Source organism: Patagioenas fasciata, chromosome 2 (assembly GCF_037038585.1).
Source record: "Patagioenas fasciata isolate bPatFas1 chromosome 2, bPatFas1.hap1, whole genome shotgun sequence".
Taxonomy (NCBI): domain Eukaryota; kingdom Metazoa; phylum Chordata; class Aves; order Columbiformes; family Columbidae; genus Patagioenas; species Patagioenas fasciata.
In genome coordinates this window covers 55,703,993-55,721,346 of record NC_092521.1, presented here as the reverse complement: position 1 = coordinate 55,721,346, position 17,354 = coordinate 55,703,993, and the positions used below count along the sequence as shown (strand labels likewise).

General features: G+C 38.5%; 1 protein-coding gene across 1 annotated transcript; it reads right to left on the bottom strand.

Annotated features, from left to right (window-relative positions):
• Window positions 1-1,777: 1,777 nt before the first annotated feature.
• NAPG (NSF attachment protein gamma) lies at window positions 1,778-15,799 on the bottom strand. The gene is made up of 12 exons (XM_065830940.2): window positions 15,640-15,799; window positions 13,500-13,567; window positions 12,276-12,360; window positions 11,682-11,699; window positions 11,087-11,117; window positions 10,510-10,619; window positions 10,304-10,370; window positions 9,552-9,622; window positions 8,614-8,692; window positions 8,020-8,099; window positions 5,771-5,900; window positions 1,778-4,764 (listed from the first exon to the last, which is right to left on the bottom strand). The coding sequence occupies exons 1-12, from the start codon at window positions 15,693-15,695 to the stop codon at window positions 4,615-4,617; spliced, it is 945 nt and encodes a 314-aa protein (XP_065687012.1). The 5' UTR covers window positions 15,696-15,799; the 3' UTR covers window positions 1,778-4,614.
• Window positions 15,800-17,354: the final 1,555 nt, after the last annotated feature.

Genomic DNA, 17,354 nt, shown 5'->3' with positions numbered 1-17,354 from the left:
GAAGGGCTTCTTTTCTCTATTTCCTACATCAAAAAAGTTCACTACTTACTATAAACCTAGATGATAACAACAGAAAGTTTTATTTTTTCTAAGAGCAGCTTAGTTCTTATCATTTTTACAGCTGCTTACTTGCACCATCTGAGAAATGACTCCTGTCACACTGAAGAACTTTAGTACAGCTTACTCAGCCTTCAAATTCAAATATTTGAGCAAGTTTGACTTTAAAATAGTAGAAAATGTGATTTTTCTGCAATGAAGTTTCCAAAGAGTCATAGAGTTTGCATTCTTGAACTGTGTAAAAATCCGTGGCTTTTGAAATGTTGAAATCTAGTTGTTTTTCAAACTCCCCGTTATATCCAACTGAATAATGACAAGCTTGCATCCCCACAGATGAAAACCACTTTGAAAATCTGACCCAAGTGATAAATACAGTTAATTAACTCTAATGAACACAGCATTCTTAAAATTCACATTTATACTTCAAATGCCTCTATTCTCTTCACTATTTCTGTATTAATTCAGCACATACAGAAACCTACTTATTTTATGTATTTTTAACAGAATCGGTTTTCATTCAAATAATAATAACATCCCTGCTTTAAAAGAAAATGTGTGTCCCCCCAGTCTGTAATAGAATTATAAATTAACTTTTTTTTCTCCCAAACTTTAATCTGTAGAGCTGCTTAAATATACATCAGTGACACTTTAAGTAAAATAACAAGTAAAGAACAAATCAATCCAAAACCAAACTAACCTTCCTCTTCACCCCGCCCTCAGGTTTTCATCTTAAATGAGCAAAAAGCAATGACCTAAATAGTGATTAAGTCACTTTTATGTGTTCTTGCTTGACAGCAAACACCATTTCTAAAATTATCCTTGCTAGAAATGGATGTTGAAGTTCTAATGGGTAGGCCATCCTCCACAGTTTTTTGGTGCGGGCACCTTTTTTAGCCTCCAGCAGAGTCCAGAAACACACAGCATGCACCTGTCAGTCAGCATTGCCACTCAAAGCAGTTTGGCGCAAGAACCTTTCTCACATATCTGCTGCTCCCATTAACATTCTCAGTCCTTCCTGGATTTCAGGTATATCTTGGAGTGTATTTGTGTATTCTTCCAGCCTAACTGCAGCAACAAGCACTTTATCTCTGTGGCAGATCTAAGAATCTGTATGTCCTTCCTCATCATTACGCACAGTCTTTTTTTAAGCCATAACTTTGCCGTGCATAATCAGCCAAGATTAAAGAAGACTAAGGACTGGACAATCAATTATTTCTATTTTGTGCTGTTAATGAAATATTGGGTGATTGGCAGATCTGAATTTAACAACTACACTTTCTGAATCCAAGCCTTTGGGTAGTGAAGTGGTAAGAATGAATCACCAAGATGTTGCAATTAGAGGACGGGCAAAACACAGACATCTCTTTTATTCTGAGTGGACAGAATTGCCTAATATGTGTCAGCATCTTATAATGAAAGTCAGCAGAAAGGTACCAAAAGGTCAGCTAGAAAAACAAAACCCGTAGGATAAATTCAACTGGCTGTAAGCAAATATCTAGCGAATAGGCCACAAAGATTGGACACCACTGACTTTCAACACTCAAACCTGAGCCAGTAGGTTCCAAAGACTTAGTCCTCGGTCACGTAACATATCTGCAATGCTTGGTGACAAGATATGCAGACAAACAGTCACACACAAAATCTGCTTGAGATTAAAGATATTGAAATGGTGGTGCTCAGCAGGACCTAATCAACAATAGGGAAAGCTAGCACAGATGTGTTAATTTCAAGATTTATTTTTCATTTTGGTGAAACACACAGCCTCTTTTCAGGAAGCAGCATCTGTAGAGCTGTTACAAACACATTTTGTATTCTAACACACCACAGACTTGGAAAAGAACAAATAAAGCACAGGTTTCACACTGCACTTGGGCATACTGAGTCTTAAATTACAGATAATTTAGAAATCATCTGATTTTACATATACATTGCATTGGCCATTGCTCAGCCTTCATGCAAAATTTATTTTTACAGTCAACACTGGTTTTGGAAACTGTCTTGCTGTAAATGGTATCTTTTCCACTTTAAATCACTTAAATGATATTTACATAAGTGTGCAAATTGCTTTGAAAGATAGAAACAAACACTAACACATAATATACAGACAACTTCTATAGTTAAACATTTACTAAAATGCAGTTAACATTCCCATCACACTTTCATTGCCTAAAATAGGAGAATAAGTTATATAAAATAGACCATCTTATTTTCAGACACTTCCATTTCTGCAGATTTGGTCTTTACAGCAACATTGCAATCAAAGATCAAGATGCTACTTTTAAGATTCACAGAAGCCCCTTTCAATTCAATGGCAGCTTAACATGTTTAGCACAAGTTATGTTTGTCCCAGATTTTCCACACTTGGCACAGGGTAAAAGAGAAAAAATCTTGAGGGAGATGGAAGAGAGTCTTGCACATCTATTTTATGGTTTTGGCAATATGAAGAGTATGATTTAAGAATCTATTGCATAAATTTTAACTTTTCTTCTAAAGGCCTGTTGGTGTTACAAGCAGAGTTTAAATAAAGTTTGTAAGTTCCTTCACAGAAACACACAAGGCTCCCAGGTTTTGTTTTTGTGCATGTCATCTGTGGTATACACAACTGTTCACACACAAAAAAAAGTCAACTCCTTGGGATCATTCAAAAAACTGATTTCAGAATTGGAAGGAAAAGCTTGAAGAAAACTATTTAGTGTTCCCAGTGCTCCCACATGTGCAGTTTTTTTCCTACTTGCCGTAAAAACTCCCCATAAAAAGTGCATGGTTGCCTTCATGAATAAATCCAGAAGGCAGAAGATGAGTAAACTGGAATGAGTTGCTTCAATGGTCAAAAAAAGAAGAATTACAGGAAATTCTTCAAAACCATCTTTCAGGAATACTTGTAATCAGAGAAAAGCAACTCAACTGCCAAAATTTCATTTAGACTATTTTATAGAAGAACAAAAACTTCTATAGACATCATTAATAACAAAGGGAAATTACCTATCAGACAGCAAAGAACTATGGGTGTCATCGCAAATAACTTTAAAACCCTTTATGATTATTATGTAATAAAAAGAGACAAAACTGCTTTTAGAACACCCATTAAATTGAATAACATGACTTTTACAGTAGCCCTGCCTGCGAATTGTGCTGTAATTTGTGCACCCATCACAACGCTATTGAGTACTATCCACCCCAAGGAAAGTGAATATTAACCCTCTAAAAGTTTACCTTCATAACAGTTATGTCTCACACACTGACATCAGACATCCCTTATGTCAGACATGAGCTTGATATTTTTTCAACACATGGCACGAACTGTACCAACACTCATACTGTGCTTCTGCTCTACTGTTTATTGAACTTTGGGCATCACATATCACACACAAATCCCTGCTGAATTCCAAGTGATCTCATCCTGGTGCAGATCTTGATTAGGTTCTTCTGAATTAACAGATCACATGCAGAAGTTCCAGTATTGTCAACTTTCTTGCATAAAATGGTCAAATAAGCTTAAGACACTACAGAAGCCTGCAAAACACACAATGACTTGAAACCAAATAAAAGTAGAGAAGATATATTAAAATTTGGTTGCTTTGGATTCTGAGCTGGTTTGAAAAATGCTGCTTCTAAGAGATACCTGTTCTATGCTTTGAAAATACAAAAGAATAAAATGTCTTCATGGATTAGTGTATTGATCAGTAAATAAACACCTAGAACACTCATTGACTCAAATATATAACTGAAAAATCCCACCAAAGTTTTTGTTAAACATAGTCTTCAGAGCTTTATATTCAATGCACATTATCTGCTACCTTCTGTTTCTGTTTTGGTTCTGGCATGCTTCAGAAACATGGCTAAGAAAGTTCATCCACTCCTTCTATTCCCAAGGCGCACACTACACATGCTAGACACACATTTATTTCCAAAGACTTCAGGTAAATAAAGTTCTTAAAACGGAAGATGTGTGTGTAATTTTAAGCTAGCAAGATAGCTTCAAACAAGTTGACTTAGTATTTGCCACACCCACATGGATATTCCACAGTGGAATAAAAACATGTTCAAAATAAAACGAATGCTCCCCCTAGTGCTTATACTTGTGAAAAATCCTGCCTGGCACTATCTGCCTTTCATGGTGTTAAACAGGAGATAAATATATGATCATTCATCTGGCCATTTAACTCAGAGAACAATCACAAACATATTACTAGGACCAAAAAGTGTCAGCTGCTGAAAGCCAGCATTTAAATATTTTGTACCACTCTCCCTACTTCAGTGCTTCTGGGGTTTGGGTTTCTTTTAAACTGTGCTTTTAGTAAAAATTTCCCTCAAATTTTTCCCCGTCAACTGAGGCAGGGCCTTGAGGAAGGTCCTACCAAGTAAGAAATGAAGACAAAGGTGTTTGAAGACGACAGGTACAATTGGGTTTTTTCTCCTGTATCACACTCAGAAGCTGCCAAGTTAATATCAGCATTCGTGTATCACAATTGCAATGAAGCTCTGGTAAATCTGGTACCTTTGGATATGCTCAACATCACAAATAAGTCAGATATTTAAGACAACCTATGTCTGTAGCTAGCACAGTCCGCCAGAATATTCATCCTCTTCCTCATCAGCATGAGAGCCCACTGCGGCTGGTCCTCTTGCTTTGTCTTGTGCAGCGTTTGGTGATTTCTTCTTGATTCCACCTCCTGGGACCACCAAGGTAAGACCAAGCTTGGCATACTGACAACAAGAAGACAAGTTTAATTTCTGTACTATCACAGAAGTAAAATCTCGTTGAATTACACTGCCCACAATTGACTGACACTCACAGCAAACAAACAGGTAACATTCTGTAGAGAAAACAGATTGCTGCTGCTTTCAGAGTCTATTTTTCCAGTTTAAACTAAGCCTAACATTGATTCGCTTCTTCTACCTCAAACACTCTGAGAATGGGATAATGAGATCTGTATTGATACTGCTTATTATATGTAGAATAATCTGGACACATCCTACAGCTTCTGTGGTTCAAATGTTATATAAAAAATACGTTTTCAGTATGCAGCTCTGCATATATTATCTAATATAGATCATGTAAAAAGTCTTACAAGTTTCAGTAAGACTAGTACCTTAACTTTTACTATTCAACATAGCGACAAAGTAAAATTAGTCACAAACTGGCACTGGTGGACGTCTCCTTCATACCATTCCTATCCTTATACTTCCTACAATTTACAAGTACAATTTAAAAAAACCAGACAGAAGTGGACACACAACTACTTTCTTAAAATAAGAATTAGCACCTTGCTAAGGTATAAGCACTGAAAAAACATTGAACAATACCATCCTATGGGCATCATATTCTGTAAAGTTTACGGACACATATCGGCTATATGGGATTTCTTAGATAAAGCAAAAGCAGCAAACTGCTCTGGCCCCTAAGGATCCCAGCAGAAGAGAACTGAATTTTGGTCAGCTCGTCAAACAAACTCAGCAAATCTGTAACAAACTGCTCTTTCACCTAAGCCTTCCCACCATCTGAAAGGAACAATGATGTGAGAATTTACATGGGCAGGCAGCAAAGAATAAGTTCACAGGCACAGGGCAGGATGACAGGGCAAGTCACAATAAATACATGGATGCTGCTCTCCCTATTTTCCTCTACCAGAAAAAAAAATCTCTCAACCTGAACAAGCAAAAGTATTATTAAAAAAAAAAAAAAAAAAATCCATAGGAATTACCTACTTACATCATTGTCCATGTATTTGAAGAGTGGCAAATTACAGACTTCTGAAACTTGATCCTGATCTTGCTGGTCATACCCTTCTAAAAGTTGCTCTAGTGCTGCACAGTCTTCACTTCCATTAAATCCTGGTATACTGAAGGAAATTAAGAATTCATTTAGGGTATTTCAGCAATCTACTTGACACTCAGCTATTCTATCTTTAAATGCTGCTGATTAACGTCAGAAGAGCAAGCAGCTTTCAAGAATCTGATGGACTGCCTATTCCACAAACTGCAAATAACCACTTTGATTTCTCCAGGTACACAGATCATATGCATAAAATGAAACTTTCTGCAACACTAGTTTGCATGTTGACAATAAGACCACAGTCAAGACAAAAAAAGAGAATATTAGCATTTTTCAATTTTTCCTAACTGGTCAACACACTTCTCCTCCACTTTACTCTAGAAAAAAAATCCATAATGAGTTTCTATATATAAAATACAAATTGAAGACTTGGAAAATATGAGCAAGATGTTTAAAGACTGATCTTGAAAAATTCTTTCTAAAAATGAAGTACAATTTAACGTACACATGTTAAAGTAATTTCACTAAAAACACAGTTTAAGTAAAAAAAAAAAAATGTTGTTTCAGTATTTCGTTACTGAAGTCCTACTGAAAGCTGAAATGGAGAGTTGCTGGGAAAACCTCTGGAACAAGGGTTAAACACTAATCCAGATTTTGACACTGGAATTCTCTCCTGCATGTGTAAAGAATTTCTTCTTTATTTCAATGTATTCAACTGAACTACTTTCTGCTTCCTAAATTATCTTACAGTTCAATCAACTATTAAAAGAAAGTCACAAAAAGTAGAAATCTTGCTTTTCTTCTTCCAATGTATGACGAGGGCAAGATCTCCTAGACCAATGTCCTGGTTTTGTTAAAGAACAAGTTTCTCTTTTAGTGAATTTGCCTGTCAGCTATAGCCTTCATATTAGCTGCATTCTCCTGGAGAACCAGATACATGTTTTGGTAAACATAGCAATAGAATGCTAACTTATTGATAAGCACGGACGGATATCTCGTGAGAGGGGCGACAAGAAACTGGTGACCAAGAAACTGACCAACTGTGTATAACATTCCATTCACGTGAATACTTCATATAAAAGTGGGAGATCATGAGGATCTCGTCCCTTTTCCATTTTTACTTATGGCCGACATTAGGAGAGGACCTTGCGAACTGAGGCCTAGTGAGAGACTGAATCCAGCTCCAGTTAGCTGCAGAGTCCAGTCCAGGACTTTGGGGGCCAGCTCTGCAGTTGCTGAGACTTTCAAGATTGGGTTTGTATATTTTGTATTATTTTCTCTATTCTTATTAGTAGCATTAGTATAACATTTTTAATTTTTCCAACTCTCTTCTCTCTGTCCTTCTTTTCTTCCCGATAGCCTGTCCTTAGTGGGAAGAGGGGAGTGGAAGGGGAAAAAAGGGAAGGGGGAGGAGAGGAGGTTAACAATACATCTGCCAGGGTTTTATTGTCACCCCACAATATAAACCCTCAACAACCAATACAACCCAAAATGTAGTAATTAATACGCTGCAAACTTCTCTTCAACAAGAACATTTAGATTAATATTTCCCTCAATCTAATCACCATACTAGATAGCTTATACTGGGATGCTGCTATTGTGAATTTTGGAACTGCATTCCTTATTTCCATCCTCACACTGTAATAAAATATGGTAATGACAAGTTAGAAGCTCAACTTTCTAAGGGTCTCCACACATGACATGGAAAAAAGATTCTGAAAAAAAATAAAATCCAATTAGCAACATCCAGAAATACCCACTTTTAATCCTAAATGTTCATTTACAATAGCTAATCCATTTCTGGTTTGTTTGAAAAAAAGACACATCCCAAAGAATATCAGTAAGGCAAGAATTCCAGGCATAACAGTATTCTGCTCAGCTTTTAACATGGAAAAAACATTGGAAGAACTTCCAATTTCTCTCTCATTTCACCTGTCATACAGAACTACTTCTTTATGAGTAACTTTTTATTTTAGGTTATTTAAGAAGAATCACCATGCTAATTACAGCTAAATCTCTTACGAGTGAAAAAAATTCCTGATAGTACAATAATAGCATTCCTGGTATATGGCTATCAACTGAAGTACAGGCTTAAACTTTCTTGACAGACAGTGTTTCCATTGTTCTTTCATAAGAACATTAATGAAACATTCCATTTAGAACTACAGGACATGAAGTAGACTTACCTATAGCTTTCCCTCACACATCTTTCTGCAGCAACATAATCATTTCTGTGAAGATGAACTAAGACTTGAGCAATAGTTTTCTACACGAAAACAAAAAAAACCGCACAGTGATTCTTTAGAAATTAATAGCAAATTATGAGAAAAATACCAGACTGCTAATATTTAGCTTAAAAAGGTCATTAAGAGTCCCAATGATTCTAAGATACTGACACAAGTAAATCAGGACAACATAGTGAAAAAGTAGTAAGCCATATCCTCAGCTGGTACGCAATACATTATTTCCTATGACACTGTAATGAACTGCTGCACCAAGTAACAGATTGTGTGGTTTGTTATTTTTGATAACATCTTTATTTTTGAGGTATTTGCTGGTTTTGACAACTCCTGCAGATAACAGCATCTTTGCTTCAACATTATAGTAGTGAAAAAGCACAGTTAGAATTTGGGGAAACATGCACTACCACAAATTCTCATCATTTAGCTATAAATGTATCCCTGAACCAAGCAGAACATATTGCCAGTCAGATGTCAGCTGTCATTAATGCATTTTGAATTTTTCCGGGTAACTATGAGAAATTGTCTTTTAGAATTTACCTTATAGCATGTTGGGTAATTTTCAATTTCCTTATAAATACTTTTTTCCTTTTGAAGGGATAATGCAGCTTCATCTAATCTAAAAAAAAAACACAACAAAAACCAGGAATATCAGTGCCAGGTATAAAGCATAATGAACTAATTACACAGTGTTTAACTAATATACTGGCAAGTCTACTGGAATAAAAAGCAACACAACTAAAAATCAGCATTAGATCTTACCAACAGAGTAGAAAAAGAAATATACAGTCAGCAATTCCTTTTGCATATACACAGGGTAAGAACATCTATGGTATTCATTCAGAGAAACCTCATTTTTCACAACATTGTACAAGATGAATGCCTTGTTATATAGCCTAGAAGATTTCTGTGTGTCATGAGGTTACTATAAGCTTATAAATGTTCATAGTAACTGCTTTTGAGTTTGAATACTCTTTCAATCACCATATTAAACATCTAGAAATTAGCAATAGCATGTGAGCTATAAAGCAGCAGAGGAACCAAGCTGCTTTCACAGAAAGACCCGAAGGTTACTTTGTCAGTTCCCCTTTCTGACTACAATACTGCAGAGAAATAAAGTGTCTTAAAAGTAGCGTTAGAAACCCAGACAATTTTTAAGTGAACTACATGCTTGAGTGAAGCAAGTCTATGCTGAAGTGGAAGTCAAGTTTGGTGCTAGTAATTAACAATTAAAATAAATTCCCACTGAAACTCCAAGATAAACTCTTCTTAGAGAAGTCCAGAATCAGAGTGCTGCAAACATTTCGTTCCTCAAGTTAGTTACCCAATTCCCCTGTTTTATATTCCACAGCTATAAAAGACTTGTGAGTACTTTCTACAGGTTAGTGCCGGAAGAAAAAAAAAAAAAAACACCAATGAAAATCACCATTAATGATTCAGCTACATTTGAAAAAAAAAAGAGAGGCATAAATCTATACCTGCGTCCTCTGACTAGAAGTCTTGAAGCCTTTCCTAGCATTTCTAATGCTTGCCGTAAGCGTTCTTCATTCTAGAGAAGAACAAAAGGAATTTGTGCATTCATATTTCGTTTGCATAGAATTAAGACCATTAGACCTCAATCTAAGTATGTCATCTGTAATTCAGAACAGCTGTTAGTTACAATATATGTCCCACAGTCAGCTCCCATATGGGCAAAGTAATATCAAAGCAAACTTGTTGATCTGGAAACATGCAACAACTGAAAACAGAGAAGAACACCAAAGGTAGCAGCAGCAAAAAGGCAAATCATCTTCTCATTGCATGGGTAAAGCATCAAGCAAATTCTTATCTTCTATGCTTTCAAGGATTTTAAACTATTTTAGGCTCCAGGACTCAACACGTTCCTACCCTCTGAGCTGCCCACACAAAGGCAGAAAACCTGACAGCATACGAAATTCAGATTCAGTTAAGTCCCAAACTGATAAAAAGGCAAAGTAAATTGACCCCTAATTTTTATAAGTCTTCTTCTCTACAGCATAAAAAACCTTCAGCTTCATTAGTCAGCTACTGGTGTGAAAGGAAGGCCAAATAATTTAGAATCTAATCTTACACTTTCTCTAAACTTTATAGCTGACTCTAGACGCCAATTCACTCATCTTTATGCACTTTCTGGGACTGGAAAGTTCTTTCATAGCGGAAAAACAAACACACACAATGTACAAACCCCACAACTCAAAAAATCCCCACTTACTTCAAACACTGACGCTGCTTGCTGATAGAGCTGCACAGCCTTCTCAGGGCTCACATTTTCTATTAACCTGTAATAAACATAAGTCACTTCTCTTGAGATGAAATGAAAATATTTTTTTACCTAGAAGCATCAAAAAACCCAAGAAAGAAAATCAAAGACATACCCATGCCCAGCACGCATTCTAGCCACCAATACCACAGACTTACTTTCCAGCCCGTTCCAGAGCAATCGCTGCTGTATCTGGTGTCCCATTCTCCAGGTACATCATACTGGCTTTCTCGATCAGCTGAACCGCTTCAGGGAGCCTCTGCATCTCCTGCAAAGCAACAGTCAGAGGGACATTGCTGTCAGGAACCGCAATTATGTACAATGAAACAAATCAAAGCAAACTCTTACACCTTATTAAGATTCTAATTTTTATTTACAAACTTGTGGAGCTAGTTAAAGTTGACCACCAACTCCATAAGATTCACTTTTAAGTACCCAACTTTATTGTACGGCATGAATTTGTGATAGTTTGGTGCAGAAGCAGCACCACTCTTCCACTACCCTCTGACGTGAGGCCCTCACCTTTCCTTCTACAACAGGAAAACCATTTTTTGTTTCCCCTATTACAAAAGCTGCTTCCCTAACCTACTGAGGGTATTGGTGGTCAATAGGAGTCAACAGAAAAATATCACTTTTATATGCAATTTGCTTACCTATATTGGTAAAATGTTACATTGTACAATATTCTTCACTATAAAATAGAACTCTTTAATAAAAATTAGTAAACTGAAATACCTTTAGCATCATGCCAGCTTGTTCATAAGCTCTGTAGAAAAAAAAAAAGTTAGATATGGTGTATTTCAGCAAGTTGTAAATATACAGCAAAAGTTAACAGGCATCAGCTATCACTTCGCTGTAAATATTTAATGCTTTGAAGATGTCTCCAGTGTTTTATTTAATAAGACACTGTATGTGTAACACTATCTTCCATAAATTAAGTACTTTGACCACACTCCCCACTAAAAATCTATTCTCATGATCTGACCCACAGGCAATATTTGGATTATTTGTCATTAACTGCTTGCTTTGATGTACTCTTTAGTTGAATATTTCTTTATAAGCTCAACAGTGCAGAATTTCAAAACTATAAAAAGGACATCTAAGAAAAAAATATTTGATGTCAAAAGGTGCTGAAGAACATCAAAATCATAATTTCTTCAGATGGCCATTGCAGGTTTTCAGACATTCCTAGCGTGCACTTCCATTAAACTTTGAATCAGTGAAATCTCTTGAACCATGCCATTTACTACAGCACGATCAAAATGGTAGTTCATGCTTGTAACATATGTTAGAAAATTTGTTTCAGATTACTCAGTGCTTCTGTACTTACTTGGCAGCATGGAAGAGACTTGAAGTAACATTGTCAAAGTCAAGGACAAAACCCACAAAAATATAATGCAGAAAAATGATTAGCATACATAATCTTACACAAGTACTAGTTTCAAAGCAAGGAATCCTATAAAGGCAAATTAAACCTAGTACATTTATAGGCAAGGTGTCAAAAATAAATGCTTCTAAGGACAGAATAAATGCAACATACCAAAGTATAATTGCATGTAAGTTGCCACTAAATACAGGTACAGGTACAAATACTGTAATAATGTCAGAGTTGTATTTAGTTTATAATACCCATTTGCAGGTATTTAAAAATATAATAATTTCTGAAGCAGTACTGAGACATCTCCAGCACTGGACAGCATCTTATCACTCTTGATGTTATTGTAAACAACACAGATCTGCTACTCAAAAGAGGTCTTTGGTTTTCCCACGCAGAGCACACAGGAATGGTCTTTTAAAAGACAATTTTGTTAGATTGACAAAATGCACAAACACATTAAATACATCTTCTACCAACCCCCATTACCACATTCTAAGTAGCAACTAGTGAGCTTCTTGGAAAAAAAGAATAACAATGAAAAGATACGCTTTATTGTTTTCATGCGCCTCAGCTTCCCGTAAACAGGCTTCCCTTGCCTGGTCAAACTGCTTGGCATTCTTAAAAGCAACAGCTGCAAGAAACCAAATCAAGTTCTTATTTAAAGTTGGCCATTTTTCTTTTTCCAGCACTTCTGCTCAATAATTTACTCACCTAAAGATGCAAACAGACTCTTTAAATTAATGTTTACAGTTTACCAAGCTCTTCCAAAAAATCCCATGACAGTCCCTCTTACTTCATTAGTCACTCAGTTACCATTAAAAGCATTTGTCAACACCACTCCCATACCATCACTGTATCACACACTGTGCATAATGTGTTTAGCTGGATTTTCAAACTCATTCTGTATTTTAATTACAGAACAGCAGGAATGTTTATGTATATATTTTTAATCGCTAGAAGTTAAACAAAATCAGTATGGCAGGAATAAAAGGATATCATCAGCAAAGTACGCCTATAACAACTTCCTCAACACAACTGCTTTAGGGTACAAATGTGTATTTTTATCTCCGTTAGACTGATAGGATATTAAAGTGGGATTTAAAATAAATTTCAATTTATAAAATGCTCCAGTTGTTCTTCCAAGATTGTACTTTTTTTATTGAGGTTTAAATGAATTAGTAGGAACGCCCAGAGTAGGATGCCAAAAGACTACAATAAATTACTACTATCGAAAAGAAGAAAATTGTTAAAGAGCAAAAAGGAACCAACTAGTAAGAATTTTATATTCAGTGTGACACTTGCAGTAAAAAAAAGGAGGAAAGAGATCTTACTTAGCCTAAAAAACCTGGCAGCATCTCTTTACCTTACTGAGACAGTCTTTGTCAGGACATACTTCATAAAATGATAAAAAAGCAAAGTTTTAGAACCAGCTCAAATATTTTTTGTTTTGTAGGTAAAATAATAGGATTTGAGGGTGGACAAGTGAAAGAAAAAAGTTTTATTTTATCACACATAGTAACATACAAAGTAGAAGTTGCAAGCTTGAAAAAAAATTGTTTTGACAACTGTTCTAGATCTTAAAGTAAAATCTGAAACTTATTTTACAGTGCTACTAAGAGTATTCTTCTTGCTCTTTCATCTTACTTTGCCTTCACAACAGTTTTACTTACACAAAAATGTACTGAAAGTATGTAAAATGTCATCAAGGATTCACCTTAATGAATACTTTGAAACCATAATGTATATGGCTGTATTTACAGCCATACATACCTGCCTTCCCATATTCGGTAGCTGCGCTGTCATAATCTGGTTTCCACTTTAAGAACCCAGTTTTCAGGCTAAAATGCAAGAAGAAAGGCCTATTAACCACAGTAAAGATTTTACATTTTACCTTCAAAGCATCTCAGATACAACTTAAGCCTATCTCTAAAAAGGAGCCATTACTTATATGCCAATACTATGGTGGCATCACTACTGTAAAAATAAATGCCGGCATTGTTTGGAATCGCATAAAGCTCTGCAACTATCTCCCGTAATTACATGCCTCACCCTAACATGCTTCTGCTCTCCTCAAAAAGTCTTCACAAGTCCAGCTCCTCAACAGATAAGAAGTCAAGAGAAGACAAACACTTTCACCTACACCAACATGACATCTCAAGATTTCTAATGCCACAATGCCTGAAAATATTTTGTTACACAAAGTTCCCAATGTTCCTCTACAGTATAATTTTTTGCTGCTCAGAATTACTAAAGACTCTCCACTACATATACAAATGAAAGAATTTACTTGACAACACAAAGACAAAGCCTCTTGTCATTTATGTCTACAGTAGATCATGACACTAAATGGCACGACACGCACACAAAGATTATATATGTATATATAGGGGAAAATATACATTGCAAAATGAGGCAAGTCATCAGTCAGTGTTGATTTTAACTTTATGACTTCCTCACTTCTAAAACAAACACAAAAGTTACCATAACTTTAGAGTCCACTTCCATATTTGTTGTAGGCAGACACTTCAGATGCAATACATGCTTCAGCTAGAAAAGCAGTTGTATGTGGACTATGTTGGTTTTGTTGTCTTACTTGGATGGAAGCCACAGTATGTAACTCTAAAGCAAGCCTCTACATTGTGTTATTTTCATCACAGGCAAAGTCTCAAAGGCACCGAGCCGAAATACACAATGCTTTAATCGGCACCCAATTTGAGATTTAGGTGCCTTTTATTTCAAACAATTTCCAGGATAAGACTTAAAAATGAATTCCATTGAAAGGCACTTTTGGTCAAGTAATTTGAATAAGATACTCTGGTACAGAATTTTTAATTCTGAGGAGGTCTCTCCTCTATTACAGTTTGTACTTTTGATCCATCATTTCCAGATGGCCTGTCACTATTCTTACTAAAATTATAGCATGTTTGGATTAGTCAGCTCAATTTCATCTATCCTGCAGTCTGTGAAATTGAGACTTATAAGCAAAATGGCTACATTCAGTGTTAAAATACACATTAAAAGCCTATCATATGTAGATGTTAAGCTCTCTAAGCTAAATGACAGCAGAGGTCTCTGAGGCTATCTGAAAAGAAACAGCACATTTCTCCTAGGCAGGATCAAACAAATGCACATGCCATCTCAGCTAGGTTAAGCTCTTTTATTCACCACAAGCCCCATAAGTCTTTTCTCCTGCTTCCCTTTCTCATACTAACTTTAGCAGAAGAGCAGAAGCGAATCCCTTCACTTTCCAGTTCTGGTCGGAGCGACAGAGGCTACACGGCCCTTAAGGAAACTGCTCCAGGCCTCTGAGACGCACAACCTCCCCAACAGGATATGTTAGTTTAAGGGACAATTTATTCTCCCAGTTCGGGAAAAAGGCGTCCCCTTCAGCATCCACCCCCTGCAGGGAGGGACCCCTGCGGCACAAAACGGGCCAAACAGCCACGTCCACCTCCTCCCTCCGTGCCGGCCTCCCCCAGCCCCGCACCCCCCTCCCCTTCCCCCAAGGTCACGTCGCCTGCCACATGCGGTCCCCCCTCAGCCCCCGGTGAGGCCACAAAAGCGGCCCCCTCCCCACCGCTCCTTGCATGGCATCATGGGAGCTGTAGTTCCCCCGAGGCCTCCACTCCCCGCACGGGCGCCGGCCAGAACTACAACTCCCAAGAACCCCACAACACTCCGCGGCCCAGGGGTGAGGAGGTGCCGCGCTAAGCCGGCGGACAGCAGCTCCAGGGCTGAGAGGCCGCGGCAAAGGGCAAGCAATGCGGGCCGCGGAGCCCCGCTCGGGCAGGAGGCGATACGAGGCCTCCCCGGGGCAGGGGAGCCGGGCAGGCCTGACAGCCCAGGCGCTGAGCTGGCAGCCGCCCGCCACCTTCCGCCACCCTCCGGCCCTCTCTTCCGTCCAGCTCACTATTTCTCCGCTTTCGCGATGTGCTCCAGCGCCTCGTTAATCTTCTGCGCCGCCATCTCACCGGCGCGGCGGGCCTACCGGTGGGCGCTCGCAGGCGCTCCTTCACCTCCACCGCCGGGCTCACGGGGCGCCGAGGGGAGGAGCTCGGTGCTCCGCCTCCTCTGCGCCTGCGCGGGGGCTGCCCCGGCTGAGGCCGTTGGGCCTCAGGGCAGCCGTCGGCACGGCGGAGTGGGCGGGGGGCTGTCATCGGTGGGCGAAGCCGTTTTGCACCGTTCCCGGCAGCCCTGCAGGTGGTATCACCTGGCAGGGGTTACGCTGGTGAACGAGTGCCCACAGTGTCGGGTTGTGCCCCCTCCCTTGCCGGAACCCTCAGCCTGCCCTATCAAAGGCCAACAGGAACTTTTCAAAGAATATAAATTAACGCAAGTCTGTGTTTCACAGAATCACAGAATGTTAGGGATTGGAAGGGACCTCGAAAGATCATCTAGTCCAATCCCCCTGCTGGAGCAGGAACACCTAGATGAGGTTACACAGGAAGGTGTCCAGGCGGGTTTTGAATGTCTGCAGAGAAGGAGACTCCACAACCTCCCTGGGCAGCCTGTTCCAGTGTCTGTCACCCTCACTGAGAAGTTTCTTCTCATATTTAAGTGGAACCTCCTGTGTTCCAGTTTGTACCCATTGGCCCTTGTCTTACCATTGGTTGTCACCAAGAAGAGCCTGGCTCCATCCTCATGGCACTCACCCTTTACATATTTATAAACATGAATCAGATCAGCCCTCAGTCTCCTCCAAGCTAAAGAGACCCAACTCCCTCAGCCTTTCCTCACATGGGAGATGCTTCGCTCCCTTAATCATCTTCGTGGTTTTGCAGGGTTTCCAAATGGAGGCCAGTTTCTGGTAAAAATGCATAGCTCATGGGCTAAAGGCTGCAGAGCTCTACCTGTCCTGCGCTGAAAGAAGCCTCCAGAGGCCTGTTTGCTGAGGTGTGCTCCTCTGGCTTGGTGTTTCTGGACAGAAACAAGAGGCTGCTCTGGTTGGGCTGGCACAGAAGTCTAAAGCAGAAAGCACGAGTGGTGATTGAGCATAGCAGCTGCCAGCTGCCAGTGCTGGCTATGCAATCCTGCAGGATACCCACCTTACACACTCAGTAACTGAATTGAAAATGCTAAAGTTTGTGTTTGCTGTCCATATGTTCAGTTTCCTTGCCTCCTTATTTTTTTTAATCTGAAATATCCTTGAGTAACAGAGCATCAGTGATTGCACCCAGCAAGGTGTTTATTTTCCAAACTTGGACATTGCTATTGTCTTCCAGTAATCTGAATAAGAGAAGCATTTATCACCACAGGTGAGGAAGCAACGTGAGAAGCTAGTTAAACCTGCAAAACTCTTACCGGAGCACAGGAGTAATTGAAAGTCTGTAGTGTTTATAGAAATCTGAGCTTTGTGACTGTTTCTATCTTAAATGGTGAAAAGAAGTAATATTTACATGATTTTTTTTTTTTTTTTACTCTAGGTAGTTATCAGACTCACAGATCTGAATTGTTCTCCTTTCCTTTTCCCACATTACCTTGATGGCATGGAAAATTAATTTTCTGACTTTAGTTCTTGCACTGCACTCGAGAGGCTATCATCTATTGCAGATGGTGGAAAATCCCCACTAAATCTTATATACCATTATCCTGTGTCCTAGAGCAAAATAGGAAAAAAGGTTGTGG

Coding starts and splice junctions, on each gene's coding strand:
- NAPG (XM_065830940.2), bottom strand. CDS start 15,695: ATGGCGGCGCAGAAGATTAACGAGGCGCTGGAGCACATCGCGAAAGCG. Junction 12,361..13,499: donor TACCGAATATGGGAAGGCAG/GTATGTATGGCT, acceptor GGTTTCTTGCAG/CTGTTGCTTTTAAGAATGCC. Junction 9,623..10,303: donor AAGCAGCGTCAGTGTTTGAA/GTAAGTGGGGAT, acceptor GTTCTTCTCTAG/AATGAAGAACGCTTACGGCA.